The sequence below is a fragment of the Pterocles gutturalis genome, unplaced genomic scaffold (assembly GCF_000699245.1).
Source record: "Pterocles gutturalis isolate BGI_N339 unplaced genomic scaffold, ASM69924v1 scaffold12531, whole genome shotgun sequence".
Lineage (NCBI taxonomy): Eukaryota > Metazoa > Chordata > Aves > Pterocliformes > Pteroclidae > Pterocles > Pterocles gutturalis.
The window spans coordinates 26158-42276 of NW_010105589.1; the positions used below are offsets into that span (position 1 = coordinate 26158).

At 39.6% G+C, this 16119-nt stretch overlaps 1 protein-coding gene across 1 annotated transcript in view; it reads left to right on the forward strand.

Moving 5' to 3' along the window:
- The window catches only part of CKAP5 (cytoskeleton associated protein 5), a gene marked incomplete at its 3' end in the record, with an annotated part of 35555 nt that extends 19954 nt beyond the window's left edge, over positions 1 to 15601 (forward strand). The window contains exons 23-38 of the mRNA XM_010087457.1: positions 404 to 625; positions 1589 to 1717; positions 2370 to 2564; positions 3201 to 3336; positions 4790 to 4878; positions 5993 to 6118; positions 6830 to 6979; positions 7362 to 7565; positions 8834 to 8969; positions 9746 to 9939; positions 11598 to 11770; positions 12893 to 13066; positions 13496 to 13616; positions 14285 to 14464; positions 14923 to 15110; positions 15526 to 15601. Of these exons, the coding sequence (XP_010085759.1) occupies positions 404 to 625; positions 1589 to 1717; positions 2370 to 2564; positions 3201 to 3336; positions 4790 to 4878; positions 5993 to 6118; positions 6830 to 6979; positions 7362 to 7565; positions 8834 to 8969; positions 9746 to 9939; positions 11598 to 11770; positions 12893 to 13066; positions 13496 to 13616; positions 14285 to 14464; positions 14923 to 15110; positions 15526 to 15601 (2493 nt within the window). The remainder of the gene's footprint in view (positions 1 to 403; positions 626 to 1588; positions 1718 to 2369; positions 2565 to 3200; positions 3337 to 4789; positions 4879 to 5992; positions 6119 to 6829; positions 6980 to 7361; positions 7566 to 8833; positions 8970 to 9745; positions 9940 to 11597; positions 11771 to 12892; positions 13067 to 13495; positions 13617 to 14284; positions 14465 to 14922; positions 15111 to 15525) is intronic.
- Positions 15602 to 16119: the final 518 nt, after the last annotated feature.

Here is a 16119-nt window from a genome sequence, read left to right on the forward strand (position 1 = left end):
AGATCTCTTTTCTTTTTGCTGCTCTCTGAGCTATGCCTGAGAATAACTATTGCTGTTGGACCTTGCTTTTGAGAGGTGGGTAAGGGTTAAAGCTGCTTGGGAAGCTTACAAATTTTTTTGAAAGGTTCCTGAAAAGAAGTGACAACTTACTATCCAAATGTGAAAGTGTGTCGGAATACATGTTCTGAGACATTTTCTCCTGCTTGTAACTAAACCCAGCTGGTGTCATAATTCAGCTTTTAAATGAAGCGTGGTGACTGTATGCATACTCCTGAAGCTGAAAATACACTATTTTAGATGCTAATCAGGTTTGCTTGGTGAAGTTGCTTGTAGAACTCTTGTTCTTTCAGTGTATCAGTGTGGACTCCAGTGTACACTGTTGGTTTTTTGTATCACTGTGTAGGAGACCTTTGAACTGCAGGTAGAAACAGGACACTTGCAACTGACACGAAGCTTGTATAATGCCAGTGTCAAGCTTGTCAAAATGCTGTGTCAAAGCTATGACCACAGGAAAGAGCAATTTGAAGCACTGAGGGAAGGAGGCTTGGGAGGATGCCAATGGCTTGTGCCAGAAGTCACAGGCAGTTATCAGAGGTGGCATACTTCAGATGTCTTTGCTCTGACTGTGAGTAGGAAAAAGAGCAGAAAATGGATTTACATTGTCTCAGACAATGGAAGGACTAGAACTGGTCCTAAGGCTATGTAAAAACTTTTAGTTCAAATTCTTCTCTGATTAAGAGCCTTAAGGAACTGATGAGCATCTATTTATGTAGCACGTGACTTGTTTCTTGTCCTCAATGAGGTTAAAGATGGGGATAGTTACTTGCAAGGATGTTCACTTCTTGTCTAGGTATGTGCCTGGATGAATCAATTTTAAATGCTAAGGTACCGTACTAAATCTAGGTGAGTCTGTTGCATTATCAGCTTGCCTCAGAAATTCAGCCTACACGAGAGAGTCACATGTATGGAGTCATGTCTATACTGATAACATTTTGAAGAGCTGTGGTTTTTAAGTATTCCATCTGACTTCTCCTAACTCTACATAGCTGCTTCAAAAAAGGGTGCTGTTATAAATTTGGATTGGAAAAAACAGTAAAGATGGAAATTGGTAGGGCTCCCCTGTTCCTAGCTTGACTTTTGCTCGTGTGTCCTAAATAAGAGTGCCCTAATAACAGGCTCCATAACGTGCTTGCCTTGATTTATGACTGTGTGAAGTCTATTTTAAGCATTACATAAATCACTAACCTTATTCTTCAGATTGAGAGTTAGACTCCTAAAATTCTCATCAATTAATGGTACAAAGTGCTTTTAAAGATACCCTTTGTCCCTCTTTATTAAAGTTATTTTTAAAAAATCATGGTACATAAGTATAGTGTCTGATTCAGGGATTTCTGCAGCTGATACTATCACCAAAACCAAATTCGTCTGAATCTTAGACTTCTCAAGCAGTGAGTAAAGATAGGTATTTCAAAGCCTGGGATGTAGAAGCTTTTTCCTTTCATGGGAAGGATCAATCTATTGCCTCTTTTATTGTAATCTTCTGACCCCTCTTTAGGATTGTTCTTCTTAAATCTTGTTCTTGCTACAGAACAATGTTCGTGCTGCTGCACTAGCAACTGTGAATGCCTGGGCTGAACAAACTGGCATGAAAGAGTGGTTGGAAGGCGAAGACCTGTCTGAGGAGCTCAAGAAAGAAAATCCTTTCCTGAGACAAGAGGTAGGCTTCTGTTAAGTAAACTTCTCCCTGTGTGTGTCTGATCAACCAAACCTTACTTGCTAAGGACTATGTTTATCTATGCAGACTGAGATGACCCAAAGGTAGCATTACATGAGTAAGCTAGTAGCTCTGGGTTCACCCCGACATAAAATTGTTACATGTCAAAGCTAATATGAGCTTTCTTCCTGCATGATAGCTGTTATCCAGATTTTAGTGCCTCCAAAACTAAACTTTTGTCTGGTTGGATCAGCATTTTAAGACCTAGTGTGTTTTCCTTCAAATTAACCACACAGTAATGAAGACCAGAACTGACCTGAAGGCATTAACATATTTGAGACTGGTAAAGTGCAGCTGAAATTCTGATGTTACCTTCAAAAGGAAGAAGCAGACTGTGCAGCCTTAGCAAGCTACGCTCCAAGTTTTAAGATAGCTGCATAATAATATTCTATACTCACTTTTTAATTTTTTTTCCTTGCTGACATTAAAGTTGATGTTGGTTAAGAGTATTTGTCTGAACAAATATTTTTATTTGGGGTGGGGTTTTTTTCTGTTTGCCTAGGGGTATGTAAAGGCTGACTATTCAGGCTCTTGTGGCCTGACAGAGCACTGCAAGTACTACTTAAATTTTTTTTTTCTTAAAACTTTCTTTCAGCTTCTTGGTTGGTTGGCTGAGAAGTTGCCTACCCTCCGGTCTGTTCCTTCTGACCTGCTCTTGTGTGTGCCTCACCTGTACTCCTGCCTTGAAGATCGAAACGGGGATGTGCGTAAAAAAGCACAGGATGCCCTGCCATTCTTTATGATGCATCTTGGCTTTGAGAAGATGGCAAAAGCCACCAGCAAGCTGAAGGTATTGCTGTCACTAGGATTAGATAATGTGACCTTGAATGAGTGGATATTATCAAGTCACGCTCGCAATCTCACAACATACTGTCTTGAGTCCTGTAAGCTAGTCTGCATTGAATACTTTCAAGGGGGCTGAAAATAGCAAAAGGAGGCCGCAAGTTAGAGCTTTCTCGACTTCAGAAGGACTGCTGCCACCACAGGTTTATCACTTCAGAGCTTGATACTTATTAATTTTGCTTTTCTTCTGAAAAAAATCTACCTGCAGATACCTTCTGTACCAGTTACTGTCCAGCTGTATGCCTCTGAACACATGCTTTGACAGCTTCTAGCAATTTGGTTTGTCTTATAGATCCTTGAGTGCTGGATCACTGTTACAGCACTCCACTACTGTCCCAGGACTGCTCACCTAGAGCAAATTGATAGTTCACGTGTCTTCATAGGTCTTGCAGAAGAAACTTAACAGAAAGATGTTTTACCTTAGAACAGAAATATTTGAAAACATGGATCTTTTAAGATAAGCGTCCTGTAAGATGCTAAACAGAGAATAGTTTGGTTTGAAGCACTGTTATTTTCCTTGTCTGTGGCATGTGTCAGTAATCAGTATCACTAATCTTTCCAAACTTCTCACGTTTTTCCCTAGACAACTTCTAAAGACCAGGTACTGGCCATGCTTGAGAAAGCCAAAGCCAACATGCCAGCCAAACCAGCTCCTCCTGCTAAAGCATCTTCCAGAGTGGTAGGGGGAGCAGCTCCAGCCAAATTCCAGCCTTCCTCAGGTAATCTCTCTTAAGTTCTGGGAAATGACTGAGAAAGGGGTGGGTTTGTTTTTTTCTTTACGATAATGTATTGGTAAAATAGCACTTCAGTGTTCATTCATGTTTCTTGAGACCATGTTATCTGTAAAGTTGATTCTCTAGAAAGGGGTCTTGTTTCCAGGATATGAGTATGGGAAATAGTGGATTAGATTATATCTGTAGTATTAAGTTTGATCAGGATGGTAGGTTGATTATCTGCAGGGAAGAGCTTTTAGTTGCATATGGATGATACTAACTGCAGTGTGCTGTTGTAGAATAAATTATATGTAGCTTGAGAAGCAATCTATTCTGAAGATAACTTTCAGAACTATACTTTTTAGGCTACCTCTGTGGTCCAGACTGAGGGTAAAAACACTTTATAGATCGAAAGATAATGGTGCTTGTGCAGTATTTGCTCTATGAACTTGGGAATCTGCCTTAATTTCATTGTTGTGTTTTTACACTAGAAAGTAAGAGAACGTACAAACAAAATGAGTTACTAAAATCTTAGTGCTTCTGACTTTCTAAATTAAATGAACATGTCTAGATTTAATGCTTTGCAGTGCTGAAAGAGTATCCTTCCAGAGAATCATTTGATTAGGTTTGTGTTTCCTCAAATTCTGTGTGTGTGTGTGTATGGAAACAAGTGAATGGTCTCATGCATCTCTGCTGGGGAACTCAAGCTTTCAGGTTGTCAGGGAAGCTTTCCGACATGGCCGAGGAAGAAGGATACTTAGGAGGAGAGGAGTTCAACATAGTTAAGGTTACAAATAGATGTGTATTCTAGTGGGTTTATCTCCAGTTCTGGTCTTACTTGCAGTTGAGTCAACTTTCAGTGTAGGAGGTTTTTTCCTTTCCGCACAACCATCTGCCAGCTTCTCTTTGAAAATCTCTACTTGGTATTGAAGTTAAAACCCATGGACGTGAGGCTTTTTTTTTTTTGTAATACTGATCTGATTGTAGCATAGTATTTTTTTATATGTTGTCACATTAATTTTTATCCAGTCTGTTTCCCCAGTGTAATTCACTGTAGGGCTACCAAAATACTTGTCCTGATGCAAAAGACAGGATAACAGGATTAGGGGAGAAGTGACTTGAAGAAGCAGTCCTGTCTTCTCTCTGCTGTGGCTAGCTTGCCTGCTCAAACTGGGTGCAATGACAGCTCTAGACATTAGCCTGCACAGTGTATGTGTGCATGCATTTTAAAATTGTTTTGATAGTGACAAATTTGATAACTTATTATGATCTTAATTATGAAAACTTTATATGCTAACATGGAATTTAAGGAACTTTTTTATGGGTCTAAAATCCTCAGACCTCTGTGTGGTAAGCATATTGTATCCACAAACAGTTTTACTTTCTTCCTAAGAATGGAAGACTGTGCTGACCTCAAATGGCCTTGTTGGTAATTTGAAATGGTCTGTTGTTTCTCCAGCACTTTCTGAAGATTCAGTGTCCAATAGTATGGAATCCAAGCCTGATCCCAAAAAAGCCAAAGCAGGAGGAGTCTCTTCTAAAGCTAAGGTATGTTGATTCCATTTTGTATAAAATCAGTTCATTGAAGTTAATAGCTGTAGTTCATGAATGTATTATATGTAGAAGAGTAGAGCCCTTGCTAAGGACTGCTTTTACAGAAAATCTGTATGCTTGTCTGAGTTCTGAAATGACAGATGTTCCCATATCATTTACTTAACCGCTACTTTTGTCATTACCTATTTAATTCTTAAAGTGCCTGTTGTAAAAAATTACATTAAATTCTGTGCAGCTCAGTCCATGTTCTAAATCTGTTTGGCGTCTTTGCTCCCATGCTGCTGAGAATTCATTCTTACCATTGCAGTTCCAGTGTTACGCTTTGAACAATAATTTTTGAATGCGTGTATCAAAAGAAATTAATCTCTCCCTTGCAGTATGAAGAGTAAAATGTTATTGGTCACAAGTGGAAAAAAGGGAAGAAAAATGCTTAAATGCATAATAATAGTCTCAACTGATTACATTTGAGTTTGTGGTTAGGTTTTTCTGTTTTGTGTTGCAGTATTTTTTTTTTGCTATTAACTTTAAAGTTTGTCCTATGTATATAACTTAAAAACAAACAAACCAAAACAAAACATCCCCAGACTGAACAAACCTTGAAGGATGTTGTAGCTTTGCCCGAGCTGATGCATTCTGCTGTCAACACTCTGATGCTAGAGTTAATGCCTTTGCTGTGCATGCATTAGAAGGTTTGGATGGGTAACTCTGAAGAGTAAATAGTTGTCTAACAACAAAGCCTTTTCTGTGGCTTATTTACAGCAGTCAGATGTTAATAGCGGTATGTCCAAGGGCAGTACAAGCCTCAGCAAAGGCAATACCAGTCTGACAAAGAGCAAATCTATCAAACAGGTACCACACTGGGTTTTAGGGATGTGTGTGGGTGACTAGCACACTGGTTGCGTGATGTGTCCTATTTCACAGGGTAGGGTGCTACTGCACACGCTGTATTGCTTCCACAGAAGATTCTAATCAGCATTATTCTTGCAGCTTCTCTCTGTCTCTTGTACACATAGGCAGCATGAGGTTGGCTGGTATCTAACGCTTGCAATTGCTTGGACTGAGGCATGTACAGGTCTTGTGTTGCCTGTTAATACCTTGCTTTTTTCAGGGTGTACAGGGGAAGAAAGTGCTAAGCAAGCCTAATTTGAAGGAAGATGATGATAAATCAGGTCCTATTTTTATCGTAGTCCCAAATGGGAAAGAACAGAGGATGAAAGATGAGAAAGGTTTGAAGGTGAGAAAAATCTGAATGTATTCACTAGTTTTGAAGGAGGGTAATTTTAGTGTATTCTTTTGGTTTTTAATTTAAAATTAAACATGCTGAGGCATGAAAGTGGTAGTTTTTATCTATCTGTTGGACTGATTATTGAGTTTTTCAGTTGACTTTCACAGGCCTATATCTGGTTTACTGTGGTGTTTCTCTTCTGATTTTAAAAAATTTTGTTAATTTATATGCTCTAATAAAAACCAAACAACTCTTTGCAACTTGCAAGGGGTAGTCTTCAGTTGTGAAGTATCATCAAGTTTTTACCTGAAAACATTTGACTAATTTCAGAGCGCTAGGATACATTGTAAATGCTTTAATAAACTTATTTTGAGCAGCCCTGCTCATCAAGCTGTCTCTTGTAGGAAAATCTAATTACTGCTTCTGTTCCATGCATGTTATTTGTAATTTGCTAGTAAATAAGCCTATCTATATCTTAAAAGCAACCACTTTAAGTGATAATATCTAAAACAATGGCCTAAAGTGAACCCCTCCACATAGAGAAAATCTTTCATGTAAGCCAAGGTGAGCAAACATCACAGAATTTTTCCCGTTACTTCTTGATAATGAGAAGACTTTGAAAACAGATTCTAAATCAGAATTAAAAAGGATGCAATTTGCAGATTTTTTCAGGAAGAAAAGGTATGGCTTGCTTTGAGGTTCAAATGCTGCCTTTTACAGGTGTTAAAGTGGAATTTCACTACTCCCCGTGATGAATATATTGAACAGCTCAAAACACAAATGTCTAGTTGTGTGGCCAAATGGCTACAGGATGAGATGTTTCATGCAGACTTTCAGCACCACAACAAAGCACTGGCTGTTATGATTGAGGTGAGTTTGGATCTGTGGTAGTAGTATAGAATTATTCCCTGCTATGAAAGGTTCTGCTTGAATTAAATAGGAATTCTCTGAGAAGCCAGGGATTGTTCTGTGAAGCTGAAACCTTAGCATACATAGAAATAATTTTCAGAGGAATGCTGAAGTTGGTATTAATATTGTTTCCTGGGAGAATGAAAAATTTCCTCACTGGAGACTTCTCTTAGAATGTCAGAAAGCTGTAAAAGTTAAAACTGAGCACTTAGGATTCTAGGACTGAAGCAATTAATGTAGACAGTCTTTATCAGGCATAGCTTTTCCTTATATTCTGTTCTTTCCTTGAACAGTGTGTTTCATTTTGCACAACCTCCTTTTTTTTTTTTTCTTTCACTTCAAGCACTTGGAGAGTGAAAAAGATGGAGTCATCAGCTGCCTGGATCTGGTCTTAAAATGGCTAACCCTGCGGTTCTTTGATACCAACACAAGTGTTTTGATGAAAGCACTTGAATACCTTAAATTGCTTTTCCATTTGCTGAGTCAAGAAGAGTATCACCTCACTGAAAACGAAGCATCTTCTTTTATCCCATATCTTATCCTAAAGGTACGGTTCATTGTATAGAAACTGTTTTTAACAAGGGATGTAGCAGGATACCATCAAACGCTGTAATATGTTCATTCCAAATATATTGTGAATGGAGTTAAAGCCAATTGGTGGCCTGTCACAAGTGGTATTCCCCACCCAGGGCTCAATATTGGGGCCAGTTTTGTTTAATATCTTTAGCAGTGATCTGGATGGAGGGGATCAAGTGCACCCTCCATAAGTTTGTGACAACACCAAGTTGGGCAGGAGTGTTGATCTGCTTGAAGGTAGAAGGGCCCTACTGAGGGATTTGGGCAGGCTGGATTGATGGGCCAAAGCCAACTGTATTGAGATTCAGCAAGGCTAAGTGCCAGGTCCTGCATGTGGGTTGTAACAACCCCATAAAATGCTTCAGGCTTGGGGAAGAGTGCTTGGAAAGCTCCCTGGCAGAAAAGGACCTGGGGGCGTTGACCAACAACCAGCTAAATATGAGCTGGCATTGTGCCCAGGTGGCCAACAAGGCCAATAGGATCCTGGCTTGTATCAGAAGTAGTGTGGCCAGCAGGACTAGAGAAGTGATCTTTGCCCGGTACTCAGTACTGGGGAGGCTGCACCTTGAATACTGTGTTCGGTTTTGGGCCCCTCACCACAAGAAGGATGTGGAGATGCTGGAGTGTATCCAAAGAAGAGCAATGAAGCTGATGAATGGTCTAGAGAACAAGTCTTATGAGGAGCGGCTGAGGGAACTGGGGTTGTTCAGCCTGGAGAAAAGGAGGCTGAGGGGAGACATGATCCCTCCCTACAACTACCTGAAAGGAGGGTGTAGTGAGGTGGGTGTCAATCTCTTTTCCCAAGTAACAAGAGATGGGACAAGAGGAAGCAGTCTCAAGTTGCACCAGGAAGGGTTTAGATTGCATATTGGGAAAAATTTCTTCACTGAAAGGGTTATGGAGCATTGGAACAAGCTGCCCAGGGAAGTGGTAGAGTCACCATCTCTGGAGGTATTTAAGCACCACACCTACATGTCTTTTAGGGACATAGTTTGGTGGTGGTCTTGGTTGTGATAGGTTAGTGGTTGGACTTGATGATCTTAAGGGTTTTTTCCAACCTGAATTATTTTGATTCTATATTGTATATTTGCCTTTAAAAGCCATTTATTGAAAGGCAGTTCTGCATTGAGAATAATTCTGGCTTTTCTAACATTATTGAGACTAATTGACAGTATCATGAGACTGTTTAAAATATTATTTCTTCCCCTCTTTTTTTTTTTTTTTTTACTTTTCCACTAGGTAGGAGAACCGAAAGATGTCATCCGCAAGGATGTGCGTGCCATTCTGAACAGGATGTGTCTCATCTATCCAGCCAGCAAGATGTTCACTTTCATCATGGAGGGGACAAAATCCAAAAACTCAAAACAGCGTGCAGGTGGGAAATGGCATGATGAACTGCACATTTGTAAAGTACTTAAAATTGCTTTAATTTTCATCTCAAAAAACCCAGCATATAATGTTTGATGGAATGTGAGATTTGCCTATGTACAGCACTTTATGCAAATCCTTGTAAGTGTTTAAAGGATCAGATTTTATTTTTTGTGTCTTTGTACCTTCCAAAGACAAGCAATGTTTTAAATTGCTATCAGCATTAAGATGAGTCTCCCTTGAGTAGGCTTGTTGTCCTAGTGAAACAGTACTGGAGGGAACAGTGATAATACTGTTGTCCAGGTGACTAAGGGAATTGGTTAATCTGATCAAGACTTTGGAAAGAAATGTCTCTACACTGTACATCTGTCTCAACTTCATAGAAATTATTTGTGGTATGGTGTTTGTAGTTCAACCAACTCCCCAGTCACCTTGAGAGTATCTCATCCTGATATAACCTGAAAGTTAAATTATATATGTAATATAGCATTGCAAGCTCACTGCTGTCTAAACTACCTAAATGTGAAGTTAACTGTAACTCTGCTTATATATGGTAACAGGAAATAGTTGAAGGGGATAGGGATGACTGACAGCTTTTAGATGCTATTTTTGTGAAGTAGTTTGAACCTTTAGTTTACTATTCATCCCATAAACCACCTGGAAGTATATTTATCATCAGCATTGTGATTGATGCTTCTTTACAGTGAATGTTCACAAAACTGGGAGGGCTCTCTTCCCAGCAGCTTTAAACCTGAATGTGCGCGTGTCACTTTCTTCCTTTAGAATGCCTGGAAGAACTTGGATGTCTGGTTGAATCATATGGCATGAATGTATGCCAGCCAACTCCAGGGAAAGCCTTAAAAGAAATGGCAACTCATATTGGTGATAGGGACAACACTGTGCGCAATGCTGCACTGAACACCATTGTGACTGTCTATAATGTTTATGGCGACCAAGTGTTCAAGCTGATTGGAAATGTGAGTGTAACTGGAAATCAGATTTTTTTTTTTAAATCCTTACACTTGTGTAGGGGATTAACACTGTTTTGCTTGTGATTGGTCATGGTACATCTCACTGTTGGTGTCAAGCACATTTTGTAATGTTGAAAATAACTTGCTACACTGTAGAGCCTCTACAAGTTAGTTGGTTAATTCCTGATTGTGGGATATGCAACCTGAGTGTTTATGAATGAAAAATTAAATTTGAGGAAACGAGCAAAACACTGGCTTTCACGGGAATTAAATTGTTTATAAATAGTAACTTGCTTTATAGTCAACTGTATAGGTAATATTTGTGACTTAGAATTATATTTGGTAACTCTTTTGGCCAAAAAAGGCTAGTTGTTGGGGCTCCAAGTACTCTTGGCTTTTTTTTAATGCCCATCTCCACCAACTGCTTTGCAATTGAAGTCTGGTAAGTTTGGTTTGTTTGCTCTAATTTACTGCATTCCTGTGCTTAAGGTCTGTGTCAGTACTGTGTTGCTTTGTATTGCTGCTGTTTTGTTCTCAGGAAATCATATGTAGCCATGTCATCTAAAATGCAGTAAAAGTTAAAGGTGGCAACACTCAGTTTTCAGTCTTCAGCAGTGGAAAGCTAGTTGAGTGTGTTGTCTACAATTACTGTGCATAACAGGTTAATTGTACTGAATTCTAACCTGAATCGAGAGCTGTTAGACCACTTTTTTTCCTGTTCTGTCCTCTGATGTGGTAATGCTTCTAGCATCACTTAAACTGGCGGGAATATGATAGATATATTAAGCCTGTACTAATTTTTTGTGTTGTATGCCATAGTACATACAAGCTATTGGAGGGATATTTTATGGAGTACAATGAGCAGGGAAGCAAGTCTGCCTTTTGTGTTGTTTTTTTTTCCCCAAATTCCTGAAATGTTGAAATTTAGCATGACTCTTATTTTGTCTGGTAACCATCTCCATGAGAATTAATGTTGCATTTTCATTAATATTTTCAATTCCCGTCTTATTTTAACTCTTGTTCAGAGTGCAGTCTGTCTCCTCAGTGTTTAGTCCATCTGCTTTTGGATTTTCAAGGTTAGGAAAAGAACTGTAGTACCTGAACAATTCAGCCCCTTCTAACCATGGCTTTCTGAGCTTTAGTATGGTCCATCTAGTCCCAAAATACATGGCTTTTCAGGAAGGTTTCCAAATCAGAGGGATGCTGGAGAGTAACTTCCCACAAAATTATCACAGCTACTTTTGTTCAAATGTAGTTATTGGTAACCTTCAGTCCTGTAGGTAAGCAGGTAAATGCAATTCTCTCACTGCATGAGTTGGAGTGTTCGGGTGGCTTGCCTTGTGTTCAGGTTGAATTATGGGTACATCAAACAGGTCAACTGTTAGAAGGACCCTGGTTTCTGTGGCAGGGTCTGTAGTGTTAAAACATTGCCTGGGCTCCCAATGGGTATTACCGCTTGTCAGTATGGGTTAATTAGCTCCTGGAGTAGTATCTGGCAGTCCAGAGTGGTTCTATTAGATTGTTGCTAGATGGTGGCATTCCAGTTCCTCCCCTTAGTATTAGAGAATTTCAGTCTGCAGTAATAAGGAGTACACCTCCTGTAGGTGGCCAAGATTTTTAAAATCCATACAACTCAAATTGACTGAGAGCATTGTGTGTTATAGCTTTCTGAGAAAGACATGAGCATGCTGGAGGAAAGAATAAAACGGTCAGCCAAGAGACCGTCTGCTGCTCCAGTGAGACAGGCAGAGGAGAAACCTCAGCGCACCCAAAACATCAGCACTACTGCTGGCATGCTGCGGAAAGGACCAGCTGAGGACATGTCCTCCAAACTCAAGTATGTAATGATACATTATGGTCTAGCCTGCATAGTGTATGTGCTAATATCATGTCTGGCGATGTTATTTTAGTTCTTCTATCATCATCTCTGCATGTTGTGAAAATTGGCCAAATAATATAAAACAAAATGTCTGAATCTCTTTTTTGTCTTGTCTGTCTTGAAATCTTTCTAAATGGTCTTGTGCCTTTTTTCACTGCTTCTCCATGGACAGAATTATGTATCGCACTTATAGGATGTAAGTACTGCCCACTAAATCCTTGGTAGCAAGGCTCTTGTATCTTTCAGTTTCTGTCTTAGTCATCCCTTCCTGAGTGTGACAGGTTTTACCATGGCCACTTCTAGGTTATTTACAGGTCTCTGACTTAAAGAAAGCAAAAATACGGGTTTCTGACAAGGTGACTATAGATCAAACTGCAGGCAGATGTGGCACTTCCACTTCCAGCTGTTAGAAATATTGGAGAACTTCTTTTGTGTAGCATCGAACTTGGTGTTGAATGCATCTTGTTCTCATTAGGGCAGACATACAGCACAGAACTGGATGAGCAAGTGTGAAGCATAGAGCCTGAGGCAACAGTACCAGAAACAAAAAGCTCAGAAGCTGTATTCCTTGCCACCTGCTTATTATCTTGGAATAAAAGTGCCTGTTCGGAACTATGTATTAGAACATTTCATTGAAAAATCTAATCTGCAGCACAAGTCATGCAGGATGCTGGGAGTCCTAGGTTCAGCTTGCAAGGTTGCTATGTATGTAGGCATCCTATTCATCATTTTTAAAAAGCCACTCATTACCACTATATTCCATTAATCCTACTTTAAACTGTGCCTAGGTATCTGTCAGAATGAACCAGTGCATACCTATCACAGATGCAGGGGGTCTTGTGGTGGCTTATAAGAGAAACTAGAAAGGCAAGTAACTAGGAGCTGCTCTGCTGGCCTACAAAAGCTTGTTTTACTAATGGCTAGAGGAAAGGCAAAGGGGATTATTAGGGGGCTTGAATAAAATCAGAACTTCAAAATCTGTTCTATTATTATGAGAGCTTTAGGGCTACCAGTGGATGCTAGTGCTAGTACTCTTGCCTCTTGTGTACATATCATAAACATCTCTCCTGGTTTCTATAGCCAAACTCGCAACATGGGCAGTCACTCTGAGACAACGCCTACAGTTCCACGGGAATTTCAGCTGGATCTTGATGAAATTGAAAATGACAATGGTACTGTCAGATGTGAGATGCCAGCACTTGTACAGCACAAACTAGATGACATCTTTGAGCCAGTCTTGATTCCTGAGCCCAAGTAAGTCTAGTTTTAACTCCTACGTGAAACCAGTAGGGCTACGTAAAAACTATTTTGAGAAGTGAATTGACCGTGCTGGTTTCCACATTCGGACTTCTTTACATAAGAAGGTAGTGCTGGCTAATTTGAAGAGAGATGTCAAAGTGATGGTCTATTGTACTGTTCTGGAATCTGGAGAGCAGCTATTTCTAATGAAGAACAAGTTCTGATTACGTGTTTGGTTAGTAAAAGGATCTTGAGTTTGTGAATGCATCATCAGTGTCTTCACAAGTAGTGCAATAAACATATTAAGAGCTATGATTCCTTCCTTGAGTGTTCTGTGAAGAATTAAATCCTTGTCTCTAAACTGTCATTGCAGTATAGTAGTTCAGTGTAAATTAGAGCTCTTTCTCCGAAGAGTAATGAATCCTGTTTTCTTCAACTGTTTAGAATCCGTGCTGTGTCCCCGCACTTTGATGACATGCACAGTAACACAGCTTCTACTATCAACTTTGTCATTTCCCAAGTAGCCAGTGGTGATATAAATACAAGCATCCAGGCTCTGGCACAGGTAAGCGAATGAAGGCAGCAGCTAATCACACTGTACTAAACTATTTGTCTGCGAGGGTGATGAGTTGCACTGTGGTGGAGCAATCATGTCAGGTGACATGGACTCTGCTCAGAATCTCCCTGATGACAAAACTAAGTGCACAGGGGCCATCTGACTCGCTTTAGCATTAGAAATTCCATTTGGATGATGTAGAAGAGACTCTTAACACAGAAGCGCTAAGAAAAAAAGAAGGATATCTGTGCTATACATTTGAAAAAGCCAGTTAAGCCATTGAGGCTTAACTTTGTAAAACAGTTTACATTTAAGATCCCCAGCAAAATAAATGTCTTGCCTCATAGCTTTTACATGTTTCTAGGGTGGCTTTAACTACTTAGAAATATTTTATCAAGAAGATTTCATAAAGCTGTTAATTACAGAATCCATAATGCAGCATTTCATGTTTTTATTTGTGTACAGGATAGGATTGCAGTATCAATAATTGGTTGTATTTGGATTAGCAATAGAAGTCTGTGGCTACTGATTTCAGATGAAAGCTTAGAACAGAAGTGCCTTGGCAATTAGATTGGGCAGGGCAAGACTTTTTCTGTAGAAAAGTTATTAAATTATAGTTATTTTGCACTATTTACATTATGTTGACTTTTCTTGGATGTTTTGTTTTTAAATCTTAGATTGATGAGGTTCTCAGACAGGAAGACAAAGCAGAAGCTATGTCTGGCCACATTGACCAATTCCTAATAGCTACATTGATGCAACTTCGTCTAATCTACAACACACACATGGCAGATGAGAAGCTTGACAAAGATGAGATAGTCAAACTTTACAGCTGTATTATTGGGAGCATGATCTCGGTAAGGCTTTGACCTAAAAGTTAAGGTGAAGAGCAAATAATTTCTGTGCAGAAGTTGCAGGAGAATGGAATGTCTGTCCTATACCTACGTTAGCTTATTATTGAGTCTTATTTAGGAAGGCTTGTTGCTAATTGTCTGCTCTAGCAATGCACCTTTTGAGAGGGAGTGGGGAATGAGAAATTAGGGAAGGGAAGGAGGTCTGTCTGTTGCTTCCACAGAATACAGCCACTCTTAACGCTTTTATTAAGCTCTGTTTTAATATTGCTTACCTTGTGAGTGCTTAGTTGATGGTCTATGTATTTTCAGAAGTCTCTCAGTAGAAATAACTTCCTGGTTACATTTTTGTTGTTTAATGTTGGGAGGGATGGGGGTGTGTCAAATGATTTGACAAGGTAGTCTAGAGAACTTACACTAAAGCATTACATGCAGGGAAAACTAATACTGTTGTCCATTTGTAGCTATTTCAGATAGAGAGTCTGGCTCGAGAGGCCTCCACTGGTGTGCTGAAGGACCTAATGCATGGTCTTATTACATTAATGCTGGATTCTCGGGTTGAAGACCTTGAGGAGGGTGAGCAGGTCATCCGATCAGTCAACCTCTTGGTAGTGAAAGTTCTGGAAAAGTCTGACCAGACCAACATCTTGAGGTATATAATGAAAATTGCACAATTACTGCTTCTCTTCGCCTGTTCTAGTGTGTTCCTGGAATGGCTGAGCTTGTTTGGTCACAGAATCTGTAAGCAAAGAATGACGTCTGTAGAATCATGCAGCTGGCTAATGAATTATCACTGATAGTCAGTAGTGGTCAGAATTTGACTGCACAATCTGCAGATCTGGAGGCAGGCTAAACAAACCAGCTTAGTATGATTCTATAGGCTTTGTAGTTCAGCAGACTGCCTCTTAAACTCTTGTCACATTCTAGAAAGGAGCGAGCTGTGACACAACATGATGTAAGCTGTTGGACTAACCCCATTCTTTGGTGGGGTATTGGGCAGGGAGCTGGCATCTCTATTTGTGTGTAGCATTTTTCCTGAGTAACTGTTATAAATTTATTCTTTCTAGTGCTCTGCTTCTTTTGCTCCAAGACAGTCTGCTAGCAACAGCCAGCTCTCCGAAGTTTTCAGAACTTGTCATGAAGGTGAGCCTACACTAAAGATTTTGAACTCACTTGGTTTACATGTATCAACTTGGCAATAAGAACAGATATGGTCACCATTTTTTAAAAAAATATAATTTGAAATATTTATTAGAACTCTTATAATTTCATAATTAGGTGTTATGTATAGTGACTTCAAGTATGCCAGGAGGAAGCTTAACACCTGCTAATAGTTTACAGAAGCTTGTGTATGCTAATACAAACTCCATCCAGCAGCCTGCAGTCACCTGCGGGGCTTATTTGTTTAGACACAGCACTGCACTGTGGATGCAAGCAGTCCCCAGCTAGAGCTGGCTTGTGTTTTGTCTTCTCTAGGGACAGGCAGAGTGAACATGCCAATGTCTGCATTTAAAGCCTGGCTGTGATCTTTTTTTATAAATCAACACCTTTTTGTAACTGTCATGATTTGAAGACAATTTAGGTGTTCTTAATGAGGTTCAATCTAGATAACTCATGCTGTGTGTGGGTGTACATATCATATATGCATTAATTGCTGAAAT